Raw genomic sequence first — 25368 nt, forward strand, 5'->3', positions numbered from 1 at the left:
TATCTAATCCATTGACGTCTAGCAACAAAATGGTTAGGCAAACTACAGAGGAGGAAGGGGTGTGGTAAAATTTAGGTTGGACAGAAATCAAGAGCGATTTTTCTAAATGTCAGCTTTATGATGTACGGCGTAAAACCAAAATCAGTAAATATTGCCTTAAGAAATATTTTTCTACATACAACATGTTGCCTCTTTCTTGGACAACAAACAGTTGTTTAAAAAAGCACTGTCTTGACACATGTCTCCTTAAATAATAGATATACATTAGCATTGTTTATGTGACATTCTGACAGCAACACTGGATGCAGTAAACATATCATTTCTGCACAGAAACAAGTTGTAGATACTGGGTTTCTCACTGGCTGTGCACTCACAGGGAAACAAGAATACAAACCATATACAAAAGGCATATAGCATAATATCAGTCACAGATGGATGTTTCTATTCATTTGAACAGGATCTCTCTGGGGTTCAAAGCATGCTGTATAGGAGGCTATAACATTAGAACAATATGATAAATGAATCAGTCAATCTGAATTGAACACAACATAAAAGGATTTGATGAATATCACATTGTTCATTTCAATTCAGCGTCAGCCTGAAGCACAGCAGCAGATAAGGATGTTTAATCAGTCGTCCTATTCTTTTTGAATTGCTGTTGTGTCTTTCAACAGTCTGTCTCCTAGGTGACGCTTATCTGTTGAGGAGGCTTCTGGTTTTAGGAGGTGAATTTGTGGCATTCCCTCTGGTCAGGGTGGTCATTGTGTGTCAAGACAATGAGTCAGCTTGTTGCAGACAACGATAGGGAAATTAGCATGTGTGTGTATGTGTGTGAATGGGGCAGTAAGACGTCAAGATTGATGTTTGAGTAAAACAAACTAGATCACTGAAAACCTGACCTTGATGTGGCTGCAGACAGTGTGTATTTGTATATTCATGTGTTTTGTGTAGCAGTATCTGCTTACCCAGCACTAGAGTTGGCCAGTTGGCTATCCTCGCCTTCAAGCCTTGATGGAAAATCTCATGTAGGAACATGATGGTCTCACTGAAGAAAGAGTGTAAACGCAATGTGAAATACAAAAAGACAAAAAATATTTTATTGTCTGTTTGTCTTAATAATCCTGCATATCTGTCTATGCGCCCATCATGATTAGCACTTCATTGACTCGGTTAAAACCAAAGATTGACAGAACATCTTCACACCTATTGAGGAAGATGCTGCTCACATCGTCGTGGTTGATGGGGGGCTTCTTGGAGCTAGCAGCCATCCTCAGAGGTCTGAGGAAACAGTTAACCAGGATGTACAGCTGGTGGACATACCTGTCATCACACACACACACACACACACACACACACACACACACACACACACACACACACACACACACACACACACACACACACACACACACACACACACACACACACACACACACACACACACACACAAAAGACGATTAGAATAACAAACATAATATATAGTATATAACCAAATAAAGTTTGTATTCAGACCTAAATAGGGATATAGTGGACAGCAATGATATAGAAATTCTGCATTAGCTTCAAAACATTTACAGTATATAACTATTGAATAATAAATAATGAATTCAATTCAAATGAACATTTCTCATAGGATAGAATAAATGGACTATAAGTGCATTTCGTTGAGCAACCGGTGCTGCGGGCAAACAATAAATGATCCTTGAATTCTTGAATGCCTCCCCTGTGTGTCCATCGGTATTCAAACAAATTACGAATGTTTAATCAACATTTGTTGGTGAAAGCATAGGCAACAAAATATTTTTTCGACATGTTTTGCCAATTTTATCCAGTCAGAGTCTGATAGTTTGATAGTGATCTCACTGTATGTATTGTACATACTGTTATTGTGATATACACTTTATGAAATACATGAGAATGACATGTACTGTATACTACTATATTGGAAAGCTTGATAACAACTTTTCTATGTGCTGCTACTCAAAGTACATTTATATATACATACTCTGTCTCTGCCTCCACCATGTTGAAGACAATCTGGTTCCTCTTTCTCATGCTCTCAGCGTGAGGAGAACAGATGTAGTCCTGAACAATGATCTTCCACTTTCTCCGACAGAGCCAGCCCCGCATGAAACTCTGCACCTGAAGAAGAATAAGGAGCTTAGACACAGTCATACACATGGAGTGTACATCTGCATGCTCACACACAAACAAGACAGAATAAAGTACAGAAACGTTTACCTTTTTTATCTTTTTGATATCAGGATCTTCATTTTCTTGGTGGACATGGTAAGGCCGCATTCGCTCCTTAGTTTTGTTCAGAGCTATAATCTTTAAAGAGAAATCCAGTCACAAACATCATGAGCATAATTTGGGTGACTACATAGCAGCACAAAACACACATTACATTTCTCTAAAACAAAAAATGGTCTTCTAAGGTATAGTAGTAAGTGATTAGATTTCATTCAAAAGGATATTATGTTCCTAAAGGGATTCAGAGTTGTTTGGTTAATAACTGAATATGTGATCTAAGCCATGCATTGTGTTCTGGGTGAACTGTCACTGTGTTTGCATCAGATCAACATCAGACTTCCTCATCTTTGACACTCTGCAGCCTTCATTCAGAAAGAGAGAATGACATCAGCGGGGGAGGGCTGCTATCAGCTGGTGACAGTAAGCAAATTAAGGCTTTGATGTGCCTGATGACCTGCAGCGCAATTTACTGACTATGAAGTCTAATCTTCTGCTGATGAAAATATTTCTAGCACAAACCAATCAATGGAAACCATAATGTTGTTAAAGACCCCAAAGAGTTCTTGTATTATTTTCACAGCCATCAAATATCCTCTTCAGACAGCAACGTCAGATCAACCTTTAGAAATGTGACATTTGCTATGTTCAGGTGTGAAAAGCCAGCTGCCTGCACGCAGTTAATATCGTCTCGCAGGCATGAAATCTGGGAAGACGTCAGGCAGATGCCAAACTCTAAATGTTATTAAACTGGGGAAAATGAATCTCATTTCACATAGTAAACCTAATAATAGATAGAAACAAGTCTCTTTAAATAACATTGATGACTAACTTCAAACTAGCTTGTAAAAGGGTTTTCTTGGCACTGCTTTCTTCAGTGAGGAAATGAAACCAGCAGAGGTTCAGACTGGCTCTAGTACTATTACTTCCACCTGTTTGTTTTTACCTCCAAGCCTCTTGAGCACATACGTTTATCACAGATGATGAAAAGCATGAAAGATGAAACCAAAGTAATTTCGAGCCACACAGTTTCCTTTTTATTTTCTAAATCACCAGCACTATCATGCAAATGGCAGAGGAGAGGAGCCAGTCTGCCAACTGTTGACAGAACCAGTGGCTAGTTGGTTAAATTATTCATAAACACGGAGCAACACTCAAATAAACAAACAAACAAGAGTATGTTTTAATGAGATGGATCACCAACTGCTCACTGGCTCTCAAATCTAATCCCTTTTCCATGAGCAGCCCAATTACACAGGCAGATGTTTTTCATTAGCCATTTCATTATCATCAATGCTTACTGTATATAGCCATTGGGATTTATAATCACAGTGTATAGCAAAGAAGCCTCCACTTGTTGCTCTACAGGGGGAATTACAACTAAAAGCAGTGTAACAGGAAAATTCGGTAGTCCATGAGTTCATTGTCGTATTTGTTCCCCACTCAAAAATATAAGCAAAATATTAATATAAGCCATAATAAACACAAATGAACCGACACAGAATTTAAAATGGCGATGCAGCTGTGATTTATATGTTAGCAGATGGTCCAATATCCAAACAGCTTCCCCTCAAGCTAACGGCGGCTCAGACCAGAATTAAATTTCCATCGAGCACCTGTACATCAGGAATAACTCTGCAGTGCCCTCTGGTCATACATGTGGCACATAAGAGAAGCACTTCATATCTGGGGTGTTAAATGATATGGCAGATATCAATCTTAAAACACAATAGTAAAGCTTTTTTTTTTTACAGGTCTAAACTGTCTGAATAATGTTCCTAACAATTTGGTTTATTGATAAACCTTAATAAAGCACTAATTGCACTTAATAGCAAAACCTGTGTGTGTGTCTCTCTGTTCGTGCAAAGCAATCAGCTAAATATGCAACACGGCAAAGATGTGTCTGATGGCCAAAATATAATAAAACATAATCTATTATAGGGTTTAAATTTAGCCTTTTACTGATAACAATTTCCAAAATACCTTCCAGAAAATGTTTGCAAAATAAATAGAAATTAAATAAGAGTTGACAGATACACAAAGATAAGCATCACCAAAAATAATGAATGTACTGTAACACATGACTTCTTCTGTGGTCAGTTTTAAGTCTCCCCACATCAATATCACATTATATCAATATATGATATATGATATGATATAGCAAATGAATGCAAAATCTTCGGTCAAAAATTAAAGCTGGTGTTGAATGCAACAAATAGTGTTCCACTGCTTTGCATCACATCAAATGTGCTGTTTGTAAGTACAGTATGTGAAACAAAGATCAAATAACTGACAGTTATGTCAGCATCCAAAGTAAGCTCAATCCCTATTTACTTCATAAACAATTAGAACTATTGATTTAATTACCATAAACCAATGCTGTCGTGTATGTGTTTTAAACAGGGAGTTTTTATCAATTCTAATTAACAATGTTGTAGGGGTCCGTTTTTGTTGTAAGCATGCACGACTGATTTATCATGCTGTGGCGGCAGAACAGAAACGTGTTACGTTCGATAAGCATAATGATTTGGCAGCTGTTTGTAAGGAAACTGATGGGCTTCTTTTATTGAGTTGTGGTGTTTTCCTCCTACACTCAGATGTGAGTGAGGACCATTCCCACCCACTCCCTCGTTGCCAAAAAGAAAGCTGTGAAAAGGCACAGGCTCACTGCATACCCATAAGGATACACAATATATATATATATTCACTGCATACATATGTAGGGCACTCCTCTTTTTATTAAGGTTTAGTTCATTTATTATGAATATAGCTATGCAAATGTTTTGATGAAATGTCTCATATCTTCACACAGGAAGCACTGATGTGTCCTGCAATTGTAGTAATACAATTCTGCATTCATTTGGTCTCACTGAGTCAAATGACATGGAAGCTATTGGAAAAATTAGACCTTTTAATAAACAATATTATATATATATATATATATATATAAAACGAGAACATTAGTTTTGTCTCATTCAAATTGTTTTAAACGTAATAGTCCTTGATAGTCCTTAAGTGAAACCCTTACTGTGATTAAGAGAGGGTTCAGATGTGAGATAACCATCTTCTGACTGCTGACTGACTGGGAGTCTGCGAAACTGAGGAAGAAGACGCCACTGGATCCTGAGTGAATGTCTGTCCAATATACAAGCTAAACCTAATTTTACCCCCATAATTTGAAAAACCACATAGAAGAGGCAATGGTCTTGAGCAATTAAATAAAAACATTGGCTATTCCTATTTGAATGATATGCCACCAAAGAGTAAGAGTCGCTGCTCAGCGGACAGCTGATCAGCTGTTAAGGAAAGAGACATACGCCTCTCAAAACGGTAAGACCTAAGAACCTAAGGTTTGGGGGCACAGTCCCACACTCATAGAGCAAATTGCTGTTGCTAGGTGTTGGAATGGCATGAGGCCAGTTAGAAAAAACAGAGGCAATGCACTTAATGGTCAAGTTTCAGGTGTGTGTTTGTGTGCACACTTGTGTGTGTACCTCTGATTTGAGCCTCTCGATTTCTGTGTCCTGATCTTCCAACTGGGTGCGCAGCTGATTGGCGGCGACCTTCTCAGTTTCCACTATCTGTACAAGATGGATGTATTTCTGCATCAGCACCTCTCTTTCAATGATGATGTCAGAGTAACTGAAAATAAAGACAAAAAGTAAAAGAAGTCTTTACATAGGTATCAGTTATATGAGGCACTTATGTTATAAACAGTAGCAGCCTTCACAAACCAATGAAATGTCTTGCTTTTGTCTCCCATGTGTGTTATGGGATGAAATCAGTTAATAACAACAACATTTAATGTTTCTAGAAAGAGTATGGAAATGATTTATGAAGGTTATTCAATCAATCCATCCTGAAGGAAGCTTTAAAATCCTAAAAGCGCTGTAAACCTATTTTGCAATCCATGTGTGACGGCGAACCAGCACGTATAGAATTCCCTGAAACTGAGGCAGCGAATTGGAATTCATCATAACACATACATTATTATATATTCCTGTTTTCTAATCCAATATGTCAAAATGTCCAAACTTATTCAAACATTCAAAATAAGCTCTGTTTTTCAGAGTGAGGTCATACAAAAAACTAAACGAGAGGGGAAAGCACACCAATATTAAATACTACGTGCATACAGTACCTTGCCTGCTGGATAGCCTCCACCCATTCATCGCACTCACTCTCCTCCTCTGTTCGCAGCTCCAGAGGCTTCTGTCCGTCGTGACCGAACACGATAAGGAAGTAGTGCTGAAGAGAGAGGTAAAAAGAAAGACTGTTTATATCTGTGACCCTGACACCTCACGCATCTACAACATCATCCCTCAACTGTGCCTACAGTCTTACTTTAAAGCATAGGATTTGTAGTTGCTCCTTTGAGCAAATGGCACACACATATGGAAACATGGCTTTCCACTACATTTGCTTTTCATGCTCTCTTCCTACCCAGATTCATCCCATATAAAGTTCCATAGGCCTTACATGAAGCAGGCAGAGCACACGGACAAAATGAAGCATCAAGTATTGTCTTTGCCCCCCTTTCTCGACCAGCCTATTGTCATCACCATCAATTAGCCCGCACCCTGTCTCACTCTCATTTCCCATCGGTCTCTCTTATTATTCTGATTAAATTCCCTGAGTATCTGCCTTCAAAATACATCCCTACACTTACACACAGTCACATGCCAACACAGGCAAGCACACACACCCACAGTGGAGCACACACACACACACACACACACACACACACCAGGCATTATGTGAAGTGATGGAGGCTTTTATTCAAATGGTCTTGTCCTGGGGCACTGGGTTACCAGAAGAGCTGCTATTCTTAGTCAGGGAAAACAGAGAAGACTGAGCTCTGCATGGAATTTCTCTCTTCTCCTCATCCAACCGCCTCTTTCATCCTCCTCTTCTCTCTCTCTCTTTGCACTTCACCTATCATCCCACTCCGCCTCCTCTGTCCTGCTCAACCAGCATCCTCACTTCTCTCTGTTGTCGAAACCCACTCCTCCTCCACCATCCCCACATTTCTTCATACTCTCTTTGTGTGTCTCTGAGTAGGTCTTCAGTGACCCAAACTGAGTCCAGAGCGGAGAGACGTTTACCCTGCAGCAGGATTGACGGACCCTGCAATGGGGATGGGCTGGATACAGTCACCAAAGTTATAGAAATACACACACACACACACACACACACACACACACACACACACACACACACACACACACACACACACACACACACACACACACACACACACACACACACACACACACACACACACACACACACACACACACACACACACACACACACACACACACACACACACACACGTTCATCTCCATCTCCATCTCCCTATCTCTGCTTTTTATGTGTCTGTCGTTTCGATTCACTGGCTGGCTGGATTTTATTACACCAACAAAAATCCGTGCTCTAACAGACTTCGACAGGGAGAAAGAGAGACGGGTCCAGAGAGGGAGAGGTTACATAATATTTCTTAACCGAATACACATTTTCTAAATTGTGTCACCGCCTAACAAGACATAATTTCCATGGCAACGCAATATCTGATGCTTCCGCTGTGTTTGCACTTCAGTTTTATGCCTTTATCGCTGCTGCCTCTATTCATTTAACGCTTTTATTCATCAATCCTGCAGCTTTGGACTTGAGGAGGAAGCAGCTTCAAGGAGAAAATGTTATATTTTCTTAGGGCAGATTTTAGAGATCTAGATGGGTATTCTGAGAATATGTGATCTGCACTGGTTATGGGTCAATAGTTATGGATTTTTTCAGTGCTCATTATATGTCAATCAGCCTTTTATAGCCTTAATGAAATGAAAACACTCAAATGTTATCACACCAGTTAGTATTGATTCACATGGTCATATGTCATCATTATCACATACAGCAATGCTAATGTTTGCAACTGCAGTGACTTCTCCCATTTTGTGCTCAATGTGGAAGAAATAGGTGTAGTCTCAATACCACTCTGATGCAATAAATGTCCTAAATTCAAAGAAGAAATTAAGAGATCACTTCAGCATTATAATTTTCTGTTGTCTTATTATTTATAGGTATGTCTTTGGGTCAAATTATTATTATTACTAAATAAATGTTGCACACTGTTTGAATGTGAAGGCCAGTTTTACCATTCTACTTCTACTCTACTCTAAGTTGTATGTTAGAATAGATAGTTGAAATAAGTCACATTTTTTATCATACATCATATTTTTACCCTACATTTATATTAATATTCTATTTTACCCCTGCTGTATACTATTACTACTATTTGCTGCAGCAGTGACCCAATTGCCCTAAGGCAATCATTAAAGTTTAAAGGTATCACATCCTTTATAGCAGATTTTGCATCATGCTGGACCTCGTGTAATGCACTGAATTGTAACACTGAGCTGTGTCCTCATTAGTCGAAAAAGGAACACAGTTAAAGCAGTAAGAGGTCAGACTCTCACTGAGCTATAAACACACAGTTTCCCGACTCTACAACTACCATTCAGGGCTACTGGCTCGCTCTCCCTTCAAATAAGCTCAAATGTAGCCTCTACCCCTCAGGGTCTTCGCTGTACTGTAAGAGATTTAATTTAAACAAATAAAGACAGAGGAAAACAAAATACTCTCTATCTACTCTTTAGCTCTTTATGTCACCCGAAGAGCAATTTACCACTCACCTTTTTGCATAATCTGAGCAACTGCTATTATGGAAAATGAGAGTGTGAAACTGACAGCTTGACACAAATGAGCGTGTTTTACCACCACCAGAAGGACAGACACAATAGAAGGAAATTCTATTATTCAGGAACAATTTTGGGCCTGTCATCTAAACTGCTTGCTGCAGGTAGAGGTGACGAGTAACACTTGTTCTTTCTACTCTGCAAAAGCGATTTAGGATATGAAAACGTACACACCCTCAAGTTTATGGTGGCACTATGATCAAATACTTTTTTCTTTATCAAACATTAAAGAGTCAAAGATAAAACTGGACTTGGTGGTAATAGATTCATTTGGCAGATGTTGGCTGGAGGTACCAGAAATACTCCGGTAATACTGTTATAAATATTTAAAAACGGAGACGACAGTGTTGGGATTCACTGCTGATTAGGAGGCTTGAATAGCAACAAATGATGCAACACTGCTGTCTGCTGTGGTGTCTGCGCTGATGAGAGGCCAAGTTATGTTACAGTACCACTGATTGACCTATTTTTTTTTAAATTCCTCACAATGTCAGCCTTTCAAAGCAGCTGGCATTTTACTGCCGCAGGTTTTTAAAAGAGCATAACTGTGTGTTTTAAGTTTGGGCTTATTAACTACAAATCATCTGTACTTTGCATGCTACATGTATACCCTTATGGATTATTGTTGTGCTTTTTGCCGTGCTGTTCATTGAAATGAACCATCTTCCAACCTGAAAATCGAGAGCTGTCTTTGCAAAGTTTAGCATAATTTTCTCATTTGCCAATCACAGCAGATTAGGCTTCTTTTAGGAATGGGGCTTTAAAAAAAACTGAGTATCAAAGGTATTAAACAGGAATATGAGACAAATATCGTTTTTGGAAAACTAAAGCTTGTAAACTTATTCTAATGAAAAGCCCCAAAAACTGAAAATGATCCTGGAAATGAAAATGAGCCGTTTAAGCAAGTTTCAAATGTCCTCTATTTTCATAGAGTATTATACTTAAATTAATAGAAACCAATATCTAAAAAGAACAGAGAAAAATAATAGTAACTTAACTTAAAACATACATGCAACACCCTGTACTCTTTTTATATTTCAGCTAATGTGCTAAAACTTTCAAAACGTTTGTATTTGGTGGTCGAGCAAGCTGGGAAATTGACCATCACGTTACTGCTTTGTCTCACCTCCACATACAGTATTGTGTGTTTGCGGTTATATTAACACCACATTGCTAAGGTTGGCCTACCTTTGTTTGATCTTAATTTGCATAAAAGCAAAGCTATTTGCATGAAGCCACAGGAAGTGTTACTACAGCATCATGAATAAGTGAAACACAACAGTTCAAAACAAGCGACCAGTACAGCAGGGAAAACCAATCACAGTTATTTTCGTTGTCATGTGTGTTTGCAGTTAACGTCTTACAAGTGCAAGAGGTTTTTAAATCATCGTAATCCTTAGTTCCATACAGTATGTACTCATTACGAAGTAGGACAGAAAGCATGATGGGCTCCACTGGATGCTGATATAAAATGCATATCCACCTTTGCAGTGCTGTAGTGAGGCAGGGACTGCTCAGAGATCCTGAATCCCGCAGGGCGTTAATTACCATTACAGAGAAATACAACAGAAAGGAGACCAGGTTTCATGTGTATGTGTATGTGTGTGTGTGTGTGTGTGTGTGTGTGTGTGTGTGTGTGTGTGTGTGTGTGTGTGTGTGTGTGTGTGTGTGTGTGTGTGTGTGTGTGTGTGTGTGTGTGTGTGTGTGTGTGTGTGTGTGTCTAGAGGGAGTTGATATCATCGATAAACTGGTTTCCTGTGTGTTTATGCGTGGATGTATGTAAGCCATGTTATTTTTCCCTTAAAAGATGATAAGAAAAACCAATTATGAGATAAAAAACACATGTAGTAACCATGAGTGATAATCAGAGCAAACCTCAAACAACTGGTTGTTGCATTGTCATATCAACACAGCAACAATGAAAAGGAAAACTCTTTTTTTATAAAAATGCACAAAACCACAATGAAAGTTATTAAATGTTCTTAGTATTCTAACAGTGTGGTTGTTTTTCAAAATAACCAAGATATATTGCTGAGATAATCTTTTGGGTTTTCATGAATAGACTGATAAGGATGAAATGTATACAATATGTCGTAAAATATGTTATTGGCCACTGTAAGGATTGAATCAATAACTGAAACAATAAAAGTCGTTTTTAAGTCATTTATCTAAAGAAGCTTCCGAGGGATAAATAGGATAGGAGGGGTGTTGGTTCACTTTTCCACCCACCAGTCTCTCAATCAGCCTCCCTCCTCTATTCCTCTCATTTCTCAGCTCCTGTTGTGCTCCCACAGGGGCTATAATGTCTTTTTTGTGCCTAATCTAGCTTTATCAAATCCTCCAAAGACAAGAACAATGAAACAAAGTGCTAACATCATGAAAACATTGTGCATTCAATAATACACAGTATATATGATCTTATTTACTCTACATTAGGGTGAACATGAATCATTTTTAATAAGTGGTCAGGTGACATCCATCATATTTGCCATTTTAAATAGTGTTGAAGAAAATATGCTCATTCTTTTTTTGCTGATTGAGATTGATGCAAATACCTGTCTGAAATGTGAATGGCTGCCAGCAGCTAATTAGCATAGCTCAGCATAAAGACTGGAAAACTGGTGAAAGAGCCATCCTTGCTGTATCCAGATGTTACCAAACAGTACCTCTAAATCTGAATTGTTACCATGTTATATCTTGTTTGTTTAAAAAAAAATAAAAAAAAAATAAACATGTTTTGCTTTTTATGAGGACCTCTTGGAGTCTGCTTTGGTAACCAGGCAACCTCCCAGTGAGAACAAGCCTTGAAGAAGTCTGGGACCTGCTGCCAGCCATGAAATATTGTGAGCTGGTGGTAACGACATGGGAGGGTGTGTTAAAGATATCCTTGCTGATCAAGTTGTAAAGTCATGAGAACACCGTTTTTTTGAAAATGGCAATATTAACATTACCAGGGCTACCATTTCAGAAAGTTCGTGGGCATTTTTCAAAAGATCTTTTTTGATAGAAAAGCTTTTGTGCATTCCTGTTTGTAATTTCAACATTTTCCCAAGACAAATGATACAATGATGAAGAAAAACAGTCGCCTGACGTATAAAGACTGAGCCCTTAGCAGCAGCCCGATTCAAATCAGACCATCTCCCACATTCCTATCTCTATTCTGATGAACTATCAATGAAGTTCATCAGAATAGAGTAAATAACTCATCTTTTTAAAAAGGAGCTATCAATCTCTTGGCAAGACAATCCTGATATTGCCCAAAAATGCAAACTATTCCTTTACATGGCTTAAAATTATCTTCCTTTGATTAGCACAGACACACAGTATGTTGCCTGTTGTAAACATACATGATGCAGTTTATTACATGTAATTCATCTTCTCACTAGAGTTTAAATTGTGAATTTCTACGACCATAACGACCATTTATTTCAGAAATCCAAACTGTATCATATTAGAAAACATTTCTTGTATCCTTATTATTTTGAAGCAGTACAAAACATTTATCTGACAGCAGCAGCAGAACTTTATGTAAGCACTGAATTCAACTAATGATGTACCAGCTAATGTGACGATCACTGAGTCCACATCCCACATCCTGCTGTTTCTTTATTGCCCTCCATGCTGTTCACTTTCTCCAAAGAAGTTTTTATAACTAAGTATGAGGCCGTTTCTCTCTCTTTCTTTTATAATCACAGACATATAAACACACATACTGTATATAAGCATACAACTATGTTATGTGAATAAGTTTTTCTGCCTTAATCTGATCCGTCTGTTTAATTTTATGACAAAACGTATTGCTCTTCTCCACCTCTGTTTACACATACCGTAAATCTGTTTTACAATATTCTCGGGTATTGTCCGATCCTGAAAAATGCACTGCTCATGAACTCTGTGCAGAAAACAACAAGCACATATGAAACTACTTGACAATCCCATTACCTGACGCTAATGTTTATTTTATAAACTCCTCATGGGACATGTGTGTATGCTTTCTTTCTCTGTGCCACCACTCAACATCAACACCTGTAGCTGGTGACAGGAGGAACATGTATTATTGGAGCAGCTCCAGCAATAACAATAACACCACTAAAGAGAACAGAGGCTCAATGCCCCGAGAGCTTTATCACCCGTGGCATCCCCATGAACAGCCCAGTGCCAGTTGAGGAAGATATGTGATGGAATAATTCTGACCAGCTGGGTGTGTTTTATATATTATTCTCATATCTACTCTGCCTAACCTCAGGCTTTGAAATTACTGACGTGAAGTTTTATAAACAATTTTAGACCTGCCGATTTCTGCTTTTCCAAAGAGGCTAGTCAATACGTTGCAAACATATTCATATAATGTTGTCGTATTGCAGAATAACTGCAAATTATATTCATCATTTCAATATTATGTTCATAATGGCAATATCTTTTTACTCCGTTTCCAAAAACATGTGGTGAAGATAATAAGGTCTTGCTGGTTGTTGATCTCGGCTCGCCATTCAATACAATCTCCCCCCATTACCTTGTCTACTAAACTGTTTACCACAGAGCACCCCAGGCTTTGTGCTAAACATCGATCACTGCAGCCCCCATTAGGGAGAGAAGTTTGCAGACAACACTGACATTAGGGGCCGGGCTACAAACATTGACTATATTTTGAGTTAGCAGACAATCCACAGTTTTGCAGAGTAGTCCCCAGAGAATAACCTATCACTCAATGACTACAAACCCAGAGAGCTGCCTGGGATTGTTTTGTTAAAAGGGCGAAGACCAACAGTCCAATGTATTTGGATGAAGCAGGGGTGGAGAAAGCAGTTTTAAGGAATAACTTTAGAAACTCAAATTCCCCAGTCAAGGCATTGTTAAGTTTTACAAAGGGGCTATAAAAAGCATCCTGGGTGGAAACATCACAAACTGGCATTGAATGTTGAGACCCACGACAGGGCCACGCTGCAACGTACCTGCAAAGTATTCACACAAGTTGACCGTTGCTTCCCCTCATTTTTTGTGCGTCTTGGTCAAAGCGTTGCACTTGAACACACTGCAAAGATTACAACCAACAGCCAACCATTACCTACATTTTAATTACTGTAGATGTATTATGTCAACAGATTTCACCAATGGCTCCACATTACAGTAGATTGATGTAAAATGGCCTAAACTCTCTGAGAGAAAGGAACAAGCAAGTATATTTCCCAAAACTGTGTTCTACTTCTTTAGAAGAAGATTTTTATGAACTTGGACAATTAGTTTTCTTAAACAGGGAGTAAATGCTGAAGAATAAGACAAAAAAATGTTGTTTTACCAGGAGTGTTTTCTTTGAAGACCCCCTCATTGTCCATTCTTTGATTAGTGCAGTATTTCAAAACACACAAGACAGATTTTAAGATGCATGCCAGCTGTAAATTGTTATCTGACACTAATGAGGTCCATAATGGCTCAAAGTCTTGGCATAAGACTAAAGAGAAAAATTAAAAGCAGACTGTGGATGGAAGCAAATCAGAATCCAGTAATATGGGAAGAATTGGTGCCTTGAGGCAGACGATTAGGGCAAGCAGCAACAAAAACTGGAGTTTCTGAAAGGGATGTTTAGATGTAGACAAGCTTTCTACTAATAATAAAAATACACACACACACACAAAATCACCTGTTCATATCAGCAATGCACATCCACAGTCGCTGTGGAAACCATTCAGACCAGTGTGTATGCTCTCTAAATTATTTGAAGGGGTTTGTGTCTTTCTGAGAGTACAACACGAGAGAGAGGGCAGTAGATGTGTGTTATTTGTGTGGTTGCATTGTGGCTCACTGTGGGGGTGTGAATACTGTAGGTTGCTGGCAGACTCACTCTACTGCACAGAAAACAGTGAAGAGCCAGCGTGACTGATGAAGAGATGGACGGCCTTCTCTTACTTTATCCCACAATCCTTTGCACAAGGAAAACCCCAGGAGCAACCAAAACGTATCCTTAACTGAGATATGATCTTTATATACACCTGACCACACACATGTTGTTAAAAAATACAAAGATATTTGGTATATACAGTATGTGTGCATGGCTAGTAGGTACACATTACTTTGCAGCACACCAGGTTTCAGCTGAAGGTAGATTGAAAATAAGCCTAATTAAACATCAAAGCTGTAGACAGATGGGGGAGAGTGATACAGTCAGTGTCCATGTTAACATAAGTACCAATACTAGGTGTTAAGGGTTAGAACCATATGCAATGTTCAGAGATATTTTGTCTTCCTTCATCACCATAAATAATGATTCACTTACAAAAATGTACTCTCCTTGTTTATGAATAACTTGACTCACTTTTTTCTCCATTTGTACAGTGGCTGACAGGTGCAATAGCGCTACAGCGGCCCGAAACACTTCAATTAGGAGAAACATGCTGCACTTTCAAAATATAAAAGCCACAAAATGTGCAAAAACACAACCAAACGAAGAAAAATCTTCACCAACCTGACAACACATACGCAGCATTTACAAAACGCAATGCATAAACTAGACGCTGCAAATAAAAGAAAGTGATGCACACAGCTCGGACCAGAGCGCTAGTTGATATTCCAGGATTATAAGAGTTGGTATGTTTTATAATCGTAAGTGTTTTTATAGTAAATGTGAAAATACTAGGTTATCTAAGTCAGCTAGCCAGCCTTTTAACCTTTTTTTCAATGTTGTTTTATTGAAGGACGGGTACAATAATACAGGTTCACAATTGAGAAATAATCTCCCTTCCCTTTTCATTTAACTGTGTGCATCTTTTTAGTGTCCTTCATTTCCATTGTGTTTTGAGATTCTTGCCGTTGTTTTTTTTGCAGCAATTTTTTATTAGGAGCGTTTTTTTGAAGCTGTTTTTTTGTTAATTTTCCGAATTTCTTTTTGCAACGTTTGTTTATGCAGCGCTTTTTGTAAATGCTGTGCATGTTTTGAAAAGTTGGTGAAGATGTTTCTTAATTTGCATGTGTTTTGGCACATTTGTGTTTTTGTATTTGCATGGTTTCTGAAGCTACAGTGCGGTTCTCCTAATTGAAAGTGTATATGGCCATTGTAGTGCATTGCACCTGTCAGCCACTGGACATTTGCATACATGTGAAAAGAATTGTCACTGTAAAATGCAATGCTCTCCAGTGTATCCCTCCCCATAAATGTATAATGTAATGATGACTGCTCACACACATCTCTGAGGCCGACTGAAAACATGGGATGAGTTACATTTCTCAATGAAATTCATATGCACATGGTAGGCCTATAATTCAAATGTTTCCTAGCAACCAGATCTACCTAGCTGTTAGAGCAACAATGCTGAGGCAGCTGAGCACATCACAAACGGATTTGCCAAAAATACTCCCTCCCCCTATTACTGCCTTTAAGTCATGAATATCTGACCTTCATCAGCAGGATTCAGAAGTGGGTCCACACAATTGCATTGCTTAAACAGGGGTTTATTTTCAATCGTAACTCAAATAACAAGATTGAACAGAAAAATAATTAAATATTCCATGGTGAAGTAGGTGTAACCAAACAAAGCAGAACACATTCATACGAGATAGTGGGAAGACTGGGCATACATGTTTCATTCAATGTAAAGATGATGTGGATGTGTTGCAATGCTAAATCAAAAAGCATTGTAGTGTAGAATAAAAAGTGTTTCCCAGCTTTATAGAATTCATTAGGTTAAATGAAAGAACTTGTTGCTGCATTTCTACTTTCCTCTTACAGTCAGACCAAATGAATTTGACTTTGAGCTAAGAACAAATGTCAAGCCTGTCTGAAAAAGCTGGTGTTCAGAATAACTTCCTTTTGTTTAGAATACATTTGTGATGGACTATCATGGTCAGTTTAAAAAGGTTTCGAATCAAGTAGGTTTTGGTGAGGCAGCGGGCAAATGTTATGACCTCAGAGATAAAGAAAAGTAGTTATGGGAGTAAGAAAAATAAATATATTTATTTAAAAAGGTTGGTAACCTGTTTTTAAAAAAATAAAAATATATTGGAAAATGACATGGTTTATGAGACCTAACTCTCCTAGCAGCCTGCTCCCTGAAAATCACATCTGAATCTTTGGGGGGTGATCAACTGCTCAGGGATGAGGCACTTGGAGCTCTTGACACTGCAGAGAGAGGCTGAACTGCTGCAGCCACTTCAGTCTGACGCTGCATGAGCCACTTGCTCTTTTACTGTTGCCTACATGGGCGTCCCTGTGAGAGTGATGAAACAATTTGAACTTGTCATTTCCTCTTTTATGTTTCTTTCAAGGTAAATCAAAAAAGAATATTCTATGAAGACGTTTGTGGGTCCCTGGGTTATGTGATAAACAAGACATATCAGCTTCCAGATTTGCATCTATTTTAACTTACAATCAGTGACTGCACCATGACGATGTCAAGGGGTTTGGGCCGATTTGGGGGGATTTACATCAGAAAAGATCCGAGAACGTTCACACACATCAAGGTTGAGTAAACAACTCTCACCTGTTTCTCCAGCGCTTCCTTCCCAGTAGTAGACGTCTTGGGCGCCGGCGCGCGCTCGCAGGTGCATCCTTCCAACAGGTAAATCCCGGCGGGTCTCGTGCTCTGCTCGTTCTCGGAGTAGAACAATATATTCTGGTAGAGGGCGAAGAACTTTTCGTGCCATCGGCTGTTCTCCGCTGTCTTCTTGCTCAGATAGCCGCGCTTAGTCCCCTCTTTACGCGCTACAGCCGACAGAAACAGCGCATGCCCTTCGTTGTAGCGGACGCTTTTCTGCATGTTGGCAAACGGTATAGAAGAGAGAAGAAAGTAGAACAAGCGGGGCTCTCAACGAGATACCATATTCGCCAGCGGTTTTGTGTGAACTTTCCCACCGAGTGACGCGCGGCTCAGCGGCTGCGCAGCGCACCAAAAAGTTGCCCCGTTGACAGGAGCGCGTCTGCAGAGGAACTCATAGTAAAAGGTGTCTCAGTCCCACTACACTACACTACAGTACATCCATGCTGCTCGGCAAACAATCAAACAGGAGAAAGCGGGAGCGTGTTGTCCACAAAGTGGAGAACCCTCAAGTGGACAGTTACAGATTCACAGACCAGAAAAACTGTAATCGGCTTTGACAGTGCTCTCTCTCTCTCTCTCTCTTTCTCTCCTTGGAGATGGCGAATTGAAAGGCGGAGCGTAGGTTACAGGCAAATGTGATTTGTTGCTGAATGTACGCTTAAAGCGTTGCATCAAAGAGCAAACACACATAATCACATATAGATTAAATTAAAAGATAAAGCAAAAAATATCTATACACTTTCATACCATGACAGATCTAATTTAAAGTGTTCAATGTTACGCATGAACAAATGTGTTTCTTTAAAGTTTTCTGCCAAACAACAACAAATGTTCAAATGGACAGTCCAGCAATTTAAGAAATGCAAGACTGTCTACAGGTCTTGAAAGGTAGCATATGTGAAAAAAACAGGCCAAGAGATAACAAGCTAAAAGCCCTTAACCGTAGCTGCTAATAGCATGACAAACGACTTTTTATTGTATCAAGATGCATTTTGGGTGATAATTTCTAATATTTCCAAGAAAGAAGACTGCGTGGTAAAAAACATCAAAGGTAGAGGTAAAGAACAGCAAGTGACAAGTTTCCATTTTTTTACTTTTTTAATCATCAAACACTGATTTCAAATATTGTCTGGAAGTGAAATATTTTTAGTCTGGAAGAATTTATATTTAGCAAACAGCTACAGTACACATGATGGTGAAATGCAGAAACGCACACAAACACTGACAAAAATGACTCCACTCAGTGCTGTGCCCTTTCGAAGACAAGTTTGGACTTCTGAGCTTCCGTGTATCCTTCCTTGAGCATGCTCATTCACTGATTGCAGGGAGTGTGTTTTCCTGGTGTTGCACCAATGCAGAGTGTGACTGCAACCACTCCATGAGGGATGACCTGTCCGAGATGCTCAAGAGATCTGAGAGAAGTTTTTTATTCTTCCTAAAGGAAAGGAGACAAAGATACAGTGACCAACAATTTAACAAAACATTGTATATTAAACTATTGTATATCCTCACAACCCATATGTGTTCAGCCTGAATACACCGTGTGTGAGAGAACAACAAAATCCCTCTTCTTTACGTCGACCAGTAGCCTAACTCCTCTGTGTACGATTATTGTATGCTCAGCATGGCTTCACTTCAACAAACGACAAACATCTAATATAGGGAGGATTACATTGCCAGAGAAATTGCTCTGTGTGTGTGTGTGTGTGTGTGTGTGTGTGTGTGTGTGTGTGTGTGTGTGTGTCTGAGTCAGATATTTCATATGGTGAGGATTACTGAAGCAAAGGCTAAGCAGCAATCAAGTCCCAGCAGGATTTCTTTTACAGAGCGAACGAGATGCAGTGTGTACACACATACAGAGAAAAAAACCTGTATTTGGAGAAAGTGCAATATGCTGACATTTTGACAGCAAAGGAATTTGCCATATTTCCTCTTCCTTACTCAATTGTAACCAAACATCTGTTACTGCAGTGTTCATCCTAACTGAAAAAATACATCTGCAAAAAAAAAAAACCTTTGCCCTTCTTAATACTTATTAGGGATAATGGCATTTGAACCTCCTGGGTGAAAATATTCCATTTAAGGAATGTGACTAAGTTGAAAAAATTGTTTAATTAGCAATTCCAGCACATTCATTTTAATACAAGTAATAAAAGTAATTAGGAACATTAATTTCAAATCAGAACTTAAAACAACTATTGAAAACCTATCCTGTGTCTATATTTGAAGGAACATTTAGATACAAATATATACTCGATGTCCGACATTTCCAGAGGTGGTATAAGCTGCAACTCTTCAAGAAGGCTCTATAAAACTTCTGATATGTAGCCCAAACAACATTTTCAAAGTAACCTAAACTAAAAGCTGCTAAAACTGGAATTCCATCCCTCAGACTTCAAGATGCCACGTTTTACAGCGGTATGATTCTACCATTATTGGTTCAAAGGTCTTAGCATAAAAATGAAATCAAGTTCATGCGAGTCTAAAGTTTAAATAAAAATGAAGTATACTGTCAGCAGAGCTGCTTTGAGTTTTATTTTTTCAAGACAGGTTTAAGCTGTAAAGCTACATTTGCACAGGAAAACGATGTATTTTGAAAGGTTTGAAAGGTAGTATTAAACTGGAATAAAGTCGGGGGACTTATGAGAGAATAAAAAAGTGAAATCAAAGTAAAAATCGAAGCAGAGGAGGAGGCTGAATTTTACTCCAAAGACACTTACATCCTACATTTCCCAATATGCAACTTTGTTTATATCATAAAAGGTGTTTTAAGGGGCTCAAGCACAAAATAGGCAAAACCGCATATTGTTCTACTTTTCACCTGGTGAATCAGGACTAAAGATAAAATAACTGCCTTCATGATAAGACTGATTTAATCATTTGTATTATAGATTACTGTGCAGTGTTTTGGTGGCTGATAAATGTATATATCTGTTTTTCAAATGGGACTTCCCTGATTTCATTGGTCTCATCATAACCTGAAAGAAAACAGCCCCTTATTTTGTTTAAAGGCGTGCTTAACAGTCTAAATGCAAAATTCTGACCCACCCTGCAATATAAACACTTTCACTACTCAGTTTAGTGCAGCACAAGCTTTCTGAAATTCATCCGTTTAGCCTCAAGAGCCACAAAACATTACACTGATGATTGGCCAAGTTATATTTTTGCCTAAACTTAGTGTGTATTCGTGTTTGGTGTACCTCCTGGCGTTGACCGTGCTTTCCAGCTCTCGAGCTTTGTGTGCAGCAGTGTGTAGTATAGGGTCTGGGATGTCAGCCAATCGGGCAACATTGAGGCCGTAGCTCCGTCCTGCTGCTCCTTCAGTTAACTGGTAGAGGAAAGTGATGAACTCTGGCTGAACCTCTTCGTCTGGCAGTATGTACACATATTTATATAAAAGTTAAAAATCAGCAAGTGCAACGTGATTATGATTAAAAAATGTGAGATTTATGTAAATGTAGCCTACCTGCAAGGCAACAGTCAACCGCTACAATATGTGACAAAAAACATTGAAATCATTTTTAAATGCACACACACATACCGTCAATTTCAGTGTTGATGTCAGGTTCATTGAGTAGGAAAGCCATGTGGAAGTTAGACACGTGTTCAGGATACACCCGCTCCAATTCGCACAGAGGAGGGTAATGGGTCACAAACAGGGTGAGGGCTTTCACCTGAGAGAAGGAAGCAGAGAGTGCAGTGTTAACATGTTGATGTTAGCTCTAAAAGACTGCCAGATACGCTGTGCAATATACTTCGCTTAACGTTGAAGTCTGCAAAAACTGCATAAAACAGAATCAGCCAGGTGAAATGAGATCTGTACATTGTGTTCACTTTGGACAAGAAGGAATTCCCAGCTGAGGTGTTGAATCAAACAGGATAAAGGAAGTAATGTCATCACTACAGTCAATGCTCTAAAACCTGTCACTTGTGTTGTTTCCAATAATCAAGATGGTAGGTTAAAGTGAGAAAATAAGAACAGGTTGTAGAGTAATATCACATGTGGTAGCCGTCTGCTTGCTATGTTTGGTTTTAATGACAACACAATTACCATCTTCTCACCAGCTTTGCAGAGTGCCAGTGAAAAATGAGAACTTTTCACATAATACAAGAAAGTCATGTTAAAAACTGAAGTAAATGATCCAGGTGTATTTGTCATTATCTGTTTAAACACCCAATTGTAGATTTTTTTTTTCTATAATGAGGTAATGAAACCTAAACATTCTTACACAAAACAAGAATACAAAAAAATATATATATATACACATATACTGCCCGGCCAAAAAAAAGGTCCCAAGCCTGTGGGGGGCAGTGCTATGATCTGGGGTTGCTGCAGTTGGTCTGGTCTAGGTTCAGCAACGTTATTTGCCCAAAGAATGAGGTCAGCTGACTACCTGAATATACTGAAGGACCAGGTTATTCCATCAACGGATTTTTTCTTCCCTGATGGCACGGGCATGTTCCAAGATGACAATGCCAGGATCCATCGGGCTCAAATTGTGGAAGAGTTGTTCATGGAGCATGAGACATCATTTTCACACATGGATTGGCCACCACAGAGTCCAGACCTGAACCCGATTGAGAATCTTTGGACCACTGCGCAAAGTCCTGAATCTCCCGTCATCAATACAAGATTTTTATGAATATGAAAAAAAAAAATGAATGCAACTCTGGACAGCAATAAATGTTGTGACATTGCAGAAGCTTGTGGAAACGATGCCACAGCGATGCCGTAATCAAAGCTAAACGCAGTCCAACAATATTACAGTGTGTGACTCCATTTTTTTTGGCCGGGCAAACTAGTTGGTGACATACTCCACTTAAATCTGGTGTAAACCTTTAAGTGGTCCTTAAGATAAAAGTTGGGGATCCCCAATCTCAGCAAAGAAATTGAATGTCTAAAAAACACAATGCATCAACAAATTAGATGAGGGATTTCCAACCTGTGGGTCTGGATGTACTGCAGTCGCTTTACCGAACCGTTGTGACTAAAAGAGAGCTGAGCCAGAAGGCAAAGCTCTCTGTCTACCGGGCCATTTTCGTTCCTACCCTCACCTATGGTCAGGATGGGTCATGACCGAAAGAACGAGATCGCGGATACAAGCGGCCGAAATGGGATTTCTCCGCAGGGTGGCTGGCATCTCCCTTAGGGATAAGGTGAGAAGTTCAGTCATCCGGGAGGGACTCCGAGTAGAACCGCTGCTCCTTCGCGTTGAAAGGAGCCAGTTGAGGTGGTTAGGGCACCTAGTGAGGATGCCACCTGAGCGCCTCCCTAGGGAGGTGTTCCAGGCACGTCCAGCTGGGAAGAGACCGAGGGGTAGACCTAGGACCAGGTGGAGGGATTAGATCTCTTCGCTGGCCTGGGAGCACCTTGAAATCCCCCAGTCAGAGCTGATTGATGCGGCAAGGGAAACGAAAGTGTGGGGCTCTCTGCTGGAGCTGTTACCTCCGCGACCCTGACGGATAAGCGGGAGAAGATGGATGGATGGATGGGCCTGGATGTCAACAGTGACTTGGTAATGGAAAAAATGAATTCTGCTAGACAAGATTTATTGATTATAACATATATATATATATATATATACACTATGTATATGATATATACGGTATATAATAAGGATGAATATGCAGAAATCAGAAGTAGACATAGAATGATATTAAGTCTGGCACTGTGATATTTCATTGGATAAGACAGACATTGTGAATTGATTGTGGTATGGATAAAAATGTCATTGCGATACATCCCCAAGGAAACAGGAATTTCTGCACAAAACTTAATTGTAGTATGCGGAGGAAAACTGAAAGACAAAGAAGATAAAGTGTAAAAATACATATGCCAAATGGTAGGCTTATCAACAAATGTTGCATTATAGCAAAAGTAGCTGAAAAACAGGGGGTGGGTACTCCCTCTACCTCTCTGTGAAATACTTGTACTAACATTTTTTTCCCTTCTCTCTCTCCATTTCAGGACAACTGCTGGGAGCTCTTTACTAAAACAAATGTGTTTCCTTTTCCTGCTTAATCTAACTGCCCAATCACATCTGAAGGGTAGTAGGGAGGATTCATGAACATTAAAAGGCAGTGATTAGGATAAAAAAATAGTGCTTGATTAAATATCCCCAAAACAAACGTTTTAATAGTTGTTGAGCCTGATGATGACAGAAAATTATAAAGAGTGTATGAGCTCTCATGGTGATGCAGGCCTGAGTCTTACTTCATCACAGCAGACAGGCGGCTGCAGGACTCGTCTGGCTCTAAGTTCGTCCGCTAACTGCTTGGTCTATGAAAGGTCAGGCGTCACTGGTAATACCTCCCTCAGAAAGAGATGCGCATGGCGACTCCCACATGTTTCAAACAAAGGAACACTGAACTACACACATGCAAACATACACAAAAGCTTGCCACTTCAATCATTCCTACACTGAAAGGTAAAAACAAACGGAGCGTGTCACAGGGAGGCTGCAGCCTTGCTAATGGTTTGATTAGGTGCTAATAGCAGCTCATTACAAGACCACCCGTGGGTGAGCTGACAGCTGTGTTCTGCAGAGCCCCATGTTCTGATGAAATCAGTGTTGAAACAATTAGTGAATCAATCGATTAGTCGGTGACTAGAAAAGTTCCTCATGGCAATTTCAAAGATCACAAAATCGTTTAAATCAAGAAGCACATCGAAGTTGAAATGTCTGGTTCAATTGAAGAAGCAATTTTAAGACAATATGTGAGTTTTTGACCTTTTGTTTCTCTCTGGAGAACATCATCACAAACAGTGGCTTATTTACACAGTTATGACGCAACATTATCGTTAATTTGAAAATGTTTTTGTCATGTATTTATCACTCTTGACTCCTTCTGGTAAGATTTCCGGATGTTTGGCTGCTAAATGTTTTACTATGTTGTCCAACTGTGTCTGCTATCTGTTATGCAATACAGTTGGTCTATCAAGCCTAAAAAAACAAGACAATGAGAAACATCATTTCTAATCATGTGAACCTAAAATTAGAGATGAGTGCAGCTTTAAGTTAATTGATAAGGAAAATTAAAATGAAAAACTTGTGAAGATCAAGTAAAAAGCTGGAAAATTACGATTCAGTCTTAATGGCGTGTATGATCTTTATTATTATAATATAGACCAAAAAGTATGATCTGAAGATTGTTAAAAAGGGGTGAGGGAGTCTTGGAACATTGCTCTGCCTCATTGCTTACGAATAGTGGCAGTCTGGGACTTAAACAAAAGTGGAACATCTATAAATATCCTCTCCTAATGTAAGCTAAAATGTGCTGCATGTTTATAAACAGATAGAGGAATGCTTGGAGCACTGAAACATAAAGGGGTCCAGAAGAGACCAGGTTTGTGTTCAGCTCACTTGAAACAAAGGTTCAGACAAAACAGCATCTCTAATTGCCAATCGGTCACAAGCCGCCAGGTAACACTTTCTCAGTATTTTGTCACCTTGCCTACCTCTTCCTCTCCTATATGCCTCTGATTATCAGCTCTAAATTGGTGTCTGTTTCACTGTACACCTGTAGAGATATGTTGTCGAAGACACAGGTTTGTTTCCACTCGAAAATCTGATCCAGAGGCTGAAGTTGTGAAGTGAACTCCTCTGTTGCTATCTCTCCGTCTTGTTACTTCTCTCTATCCTGTTAGACACCAATCCAATTCTGACTCAAATAAACACCCTTTGTGTTCTCACCTCACAGCTAACAAGGCTCTCACCGAGGTGCTGTGTGTGTGTGTGTGTGTGTGTGTGTGTGTGTGTGTGTGTGTGTGTGTGTGTGTGTGTGTGTGTGTGTGTGTGTGTGTGTGTGTGTGTGTGTGTGTGTGTGTGTGTGTGACA

At 39.3% G+C, this 25368-nt stretch overlaps 2 protein-coding genes across 6 annotated transcripts in view; both read right to left on the reverse strand.

Annotated features, from left to right (window-relative positions):
* Window positions 1-18076, reverse strand: part of rasgrf2b (Ras protein-specific guanine nucleotide-releasing factor 2b) — a 37508-nt gene extending 19432 nt beyond the window's left edge. For all 4 annotated transcript variants that reach the window (XM_063896400.1, XM_063896398.1, XM_063896399.1 and 1 more), the window contains exons 1-7: window positions 17474-18076; window positions 6392-6498; window positions 5745-5892; window positions 2242-2331; window positions 2006-2142; window positions 1204-1320; window positions 966-1045 (exon numbers count right to left, since the gene is read on the reverse strand). In XM_063896400.1, the coding sequence (XP_063752470.1) occupies window positions 966-1045; window positions 1204-1320; window positions 2006-2142; window positions 2242-2331; window positions 5745-5892; window positions 6392-6498; window positions 17474-17749 (955 nt within the window). In that variant the 5' untranslated portion in view covers window positions 17750-18076. The remainder of the gene's footprint in view (window positions 1-965; window positions 1046-1203; window positions 1321-2005; window positions 2143-2241; window positions 2332-5744; window positions 5893-6391; window positions 6499-17473) is intronic.
* A 533-nt stretch (window positions 18077-18609) lies between these two features.
* msh3 (mutS homolog 3 (E. coli)) overlaps window positions 18610-25368 on the reverse strand; it is a 40401-nt gene continuing 33642 nt past the window's right edge. For both annotated transcript variants that reach the window (XM_063896264.1, XM_063896263.1), the window contains exons 22-24: window positions 21072-21204; window positions 20731-20899; window positions 18610-18965 (exon numbers count right to left, since the gene is read on the reverse strand). In XM_063896264.1, the coding sequence (XP_063752334.1) occupies window positions 18839-18965; window positions 20731-20899; window positions 21072-21204 (429 nt within the window). In that variant the 3' untranslated portion in view covers window positions 18610-18838. The remainder of the gene's footprint in view (window positions 18966-20730; window positions 20900-21071; window positions 21205-25368) is intronic.

The sequence above is a fragment of the Eleginops maclovinus genome, chromosome 12 (assembly GCF_036324505.1).
Source record: "Eleginops maclovinus isolate JMC-PN-2008 ecotype Puerto Natales chromosome 12, JC_Emac_rtc_rv5, whole genome shotgun sequence".
Taxonomy (NCBI): Eukaryota; Metazoa; Chordata; class Actinopteri; order Perciformes; family Eleginopidae; genus Eleginops; species Eleginops maclovinus.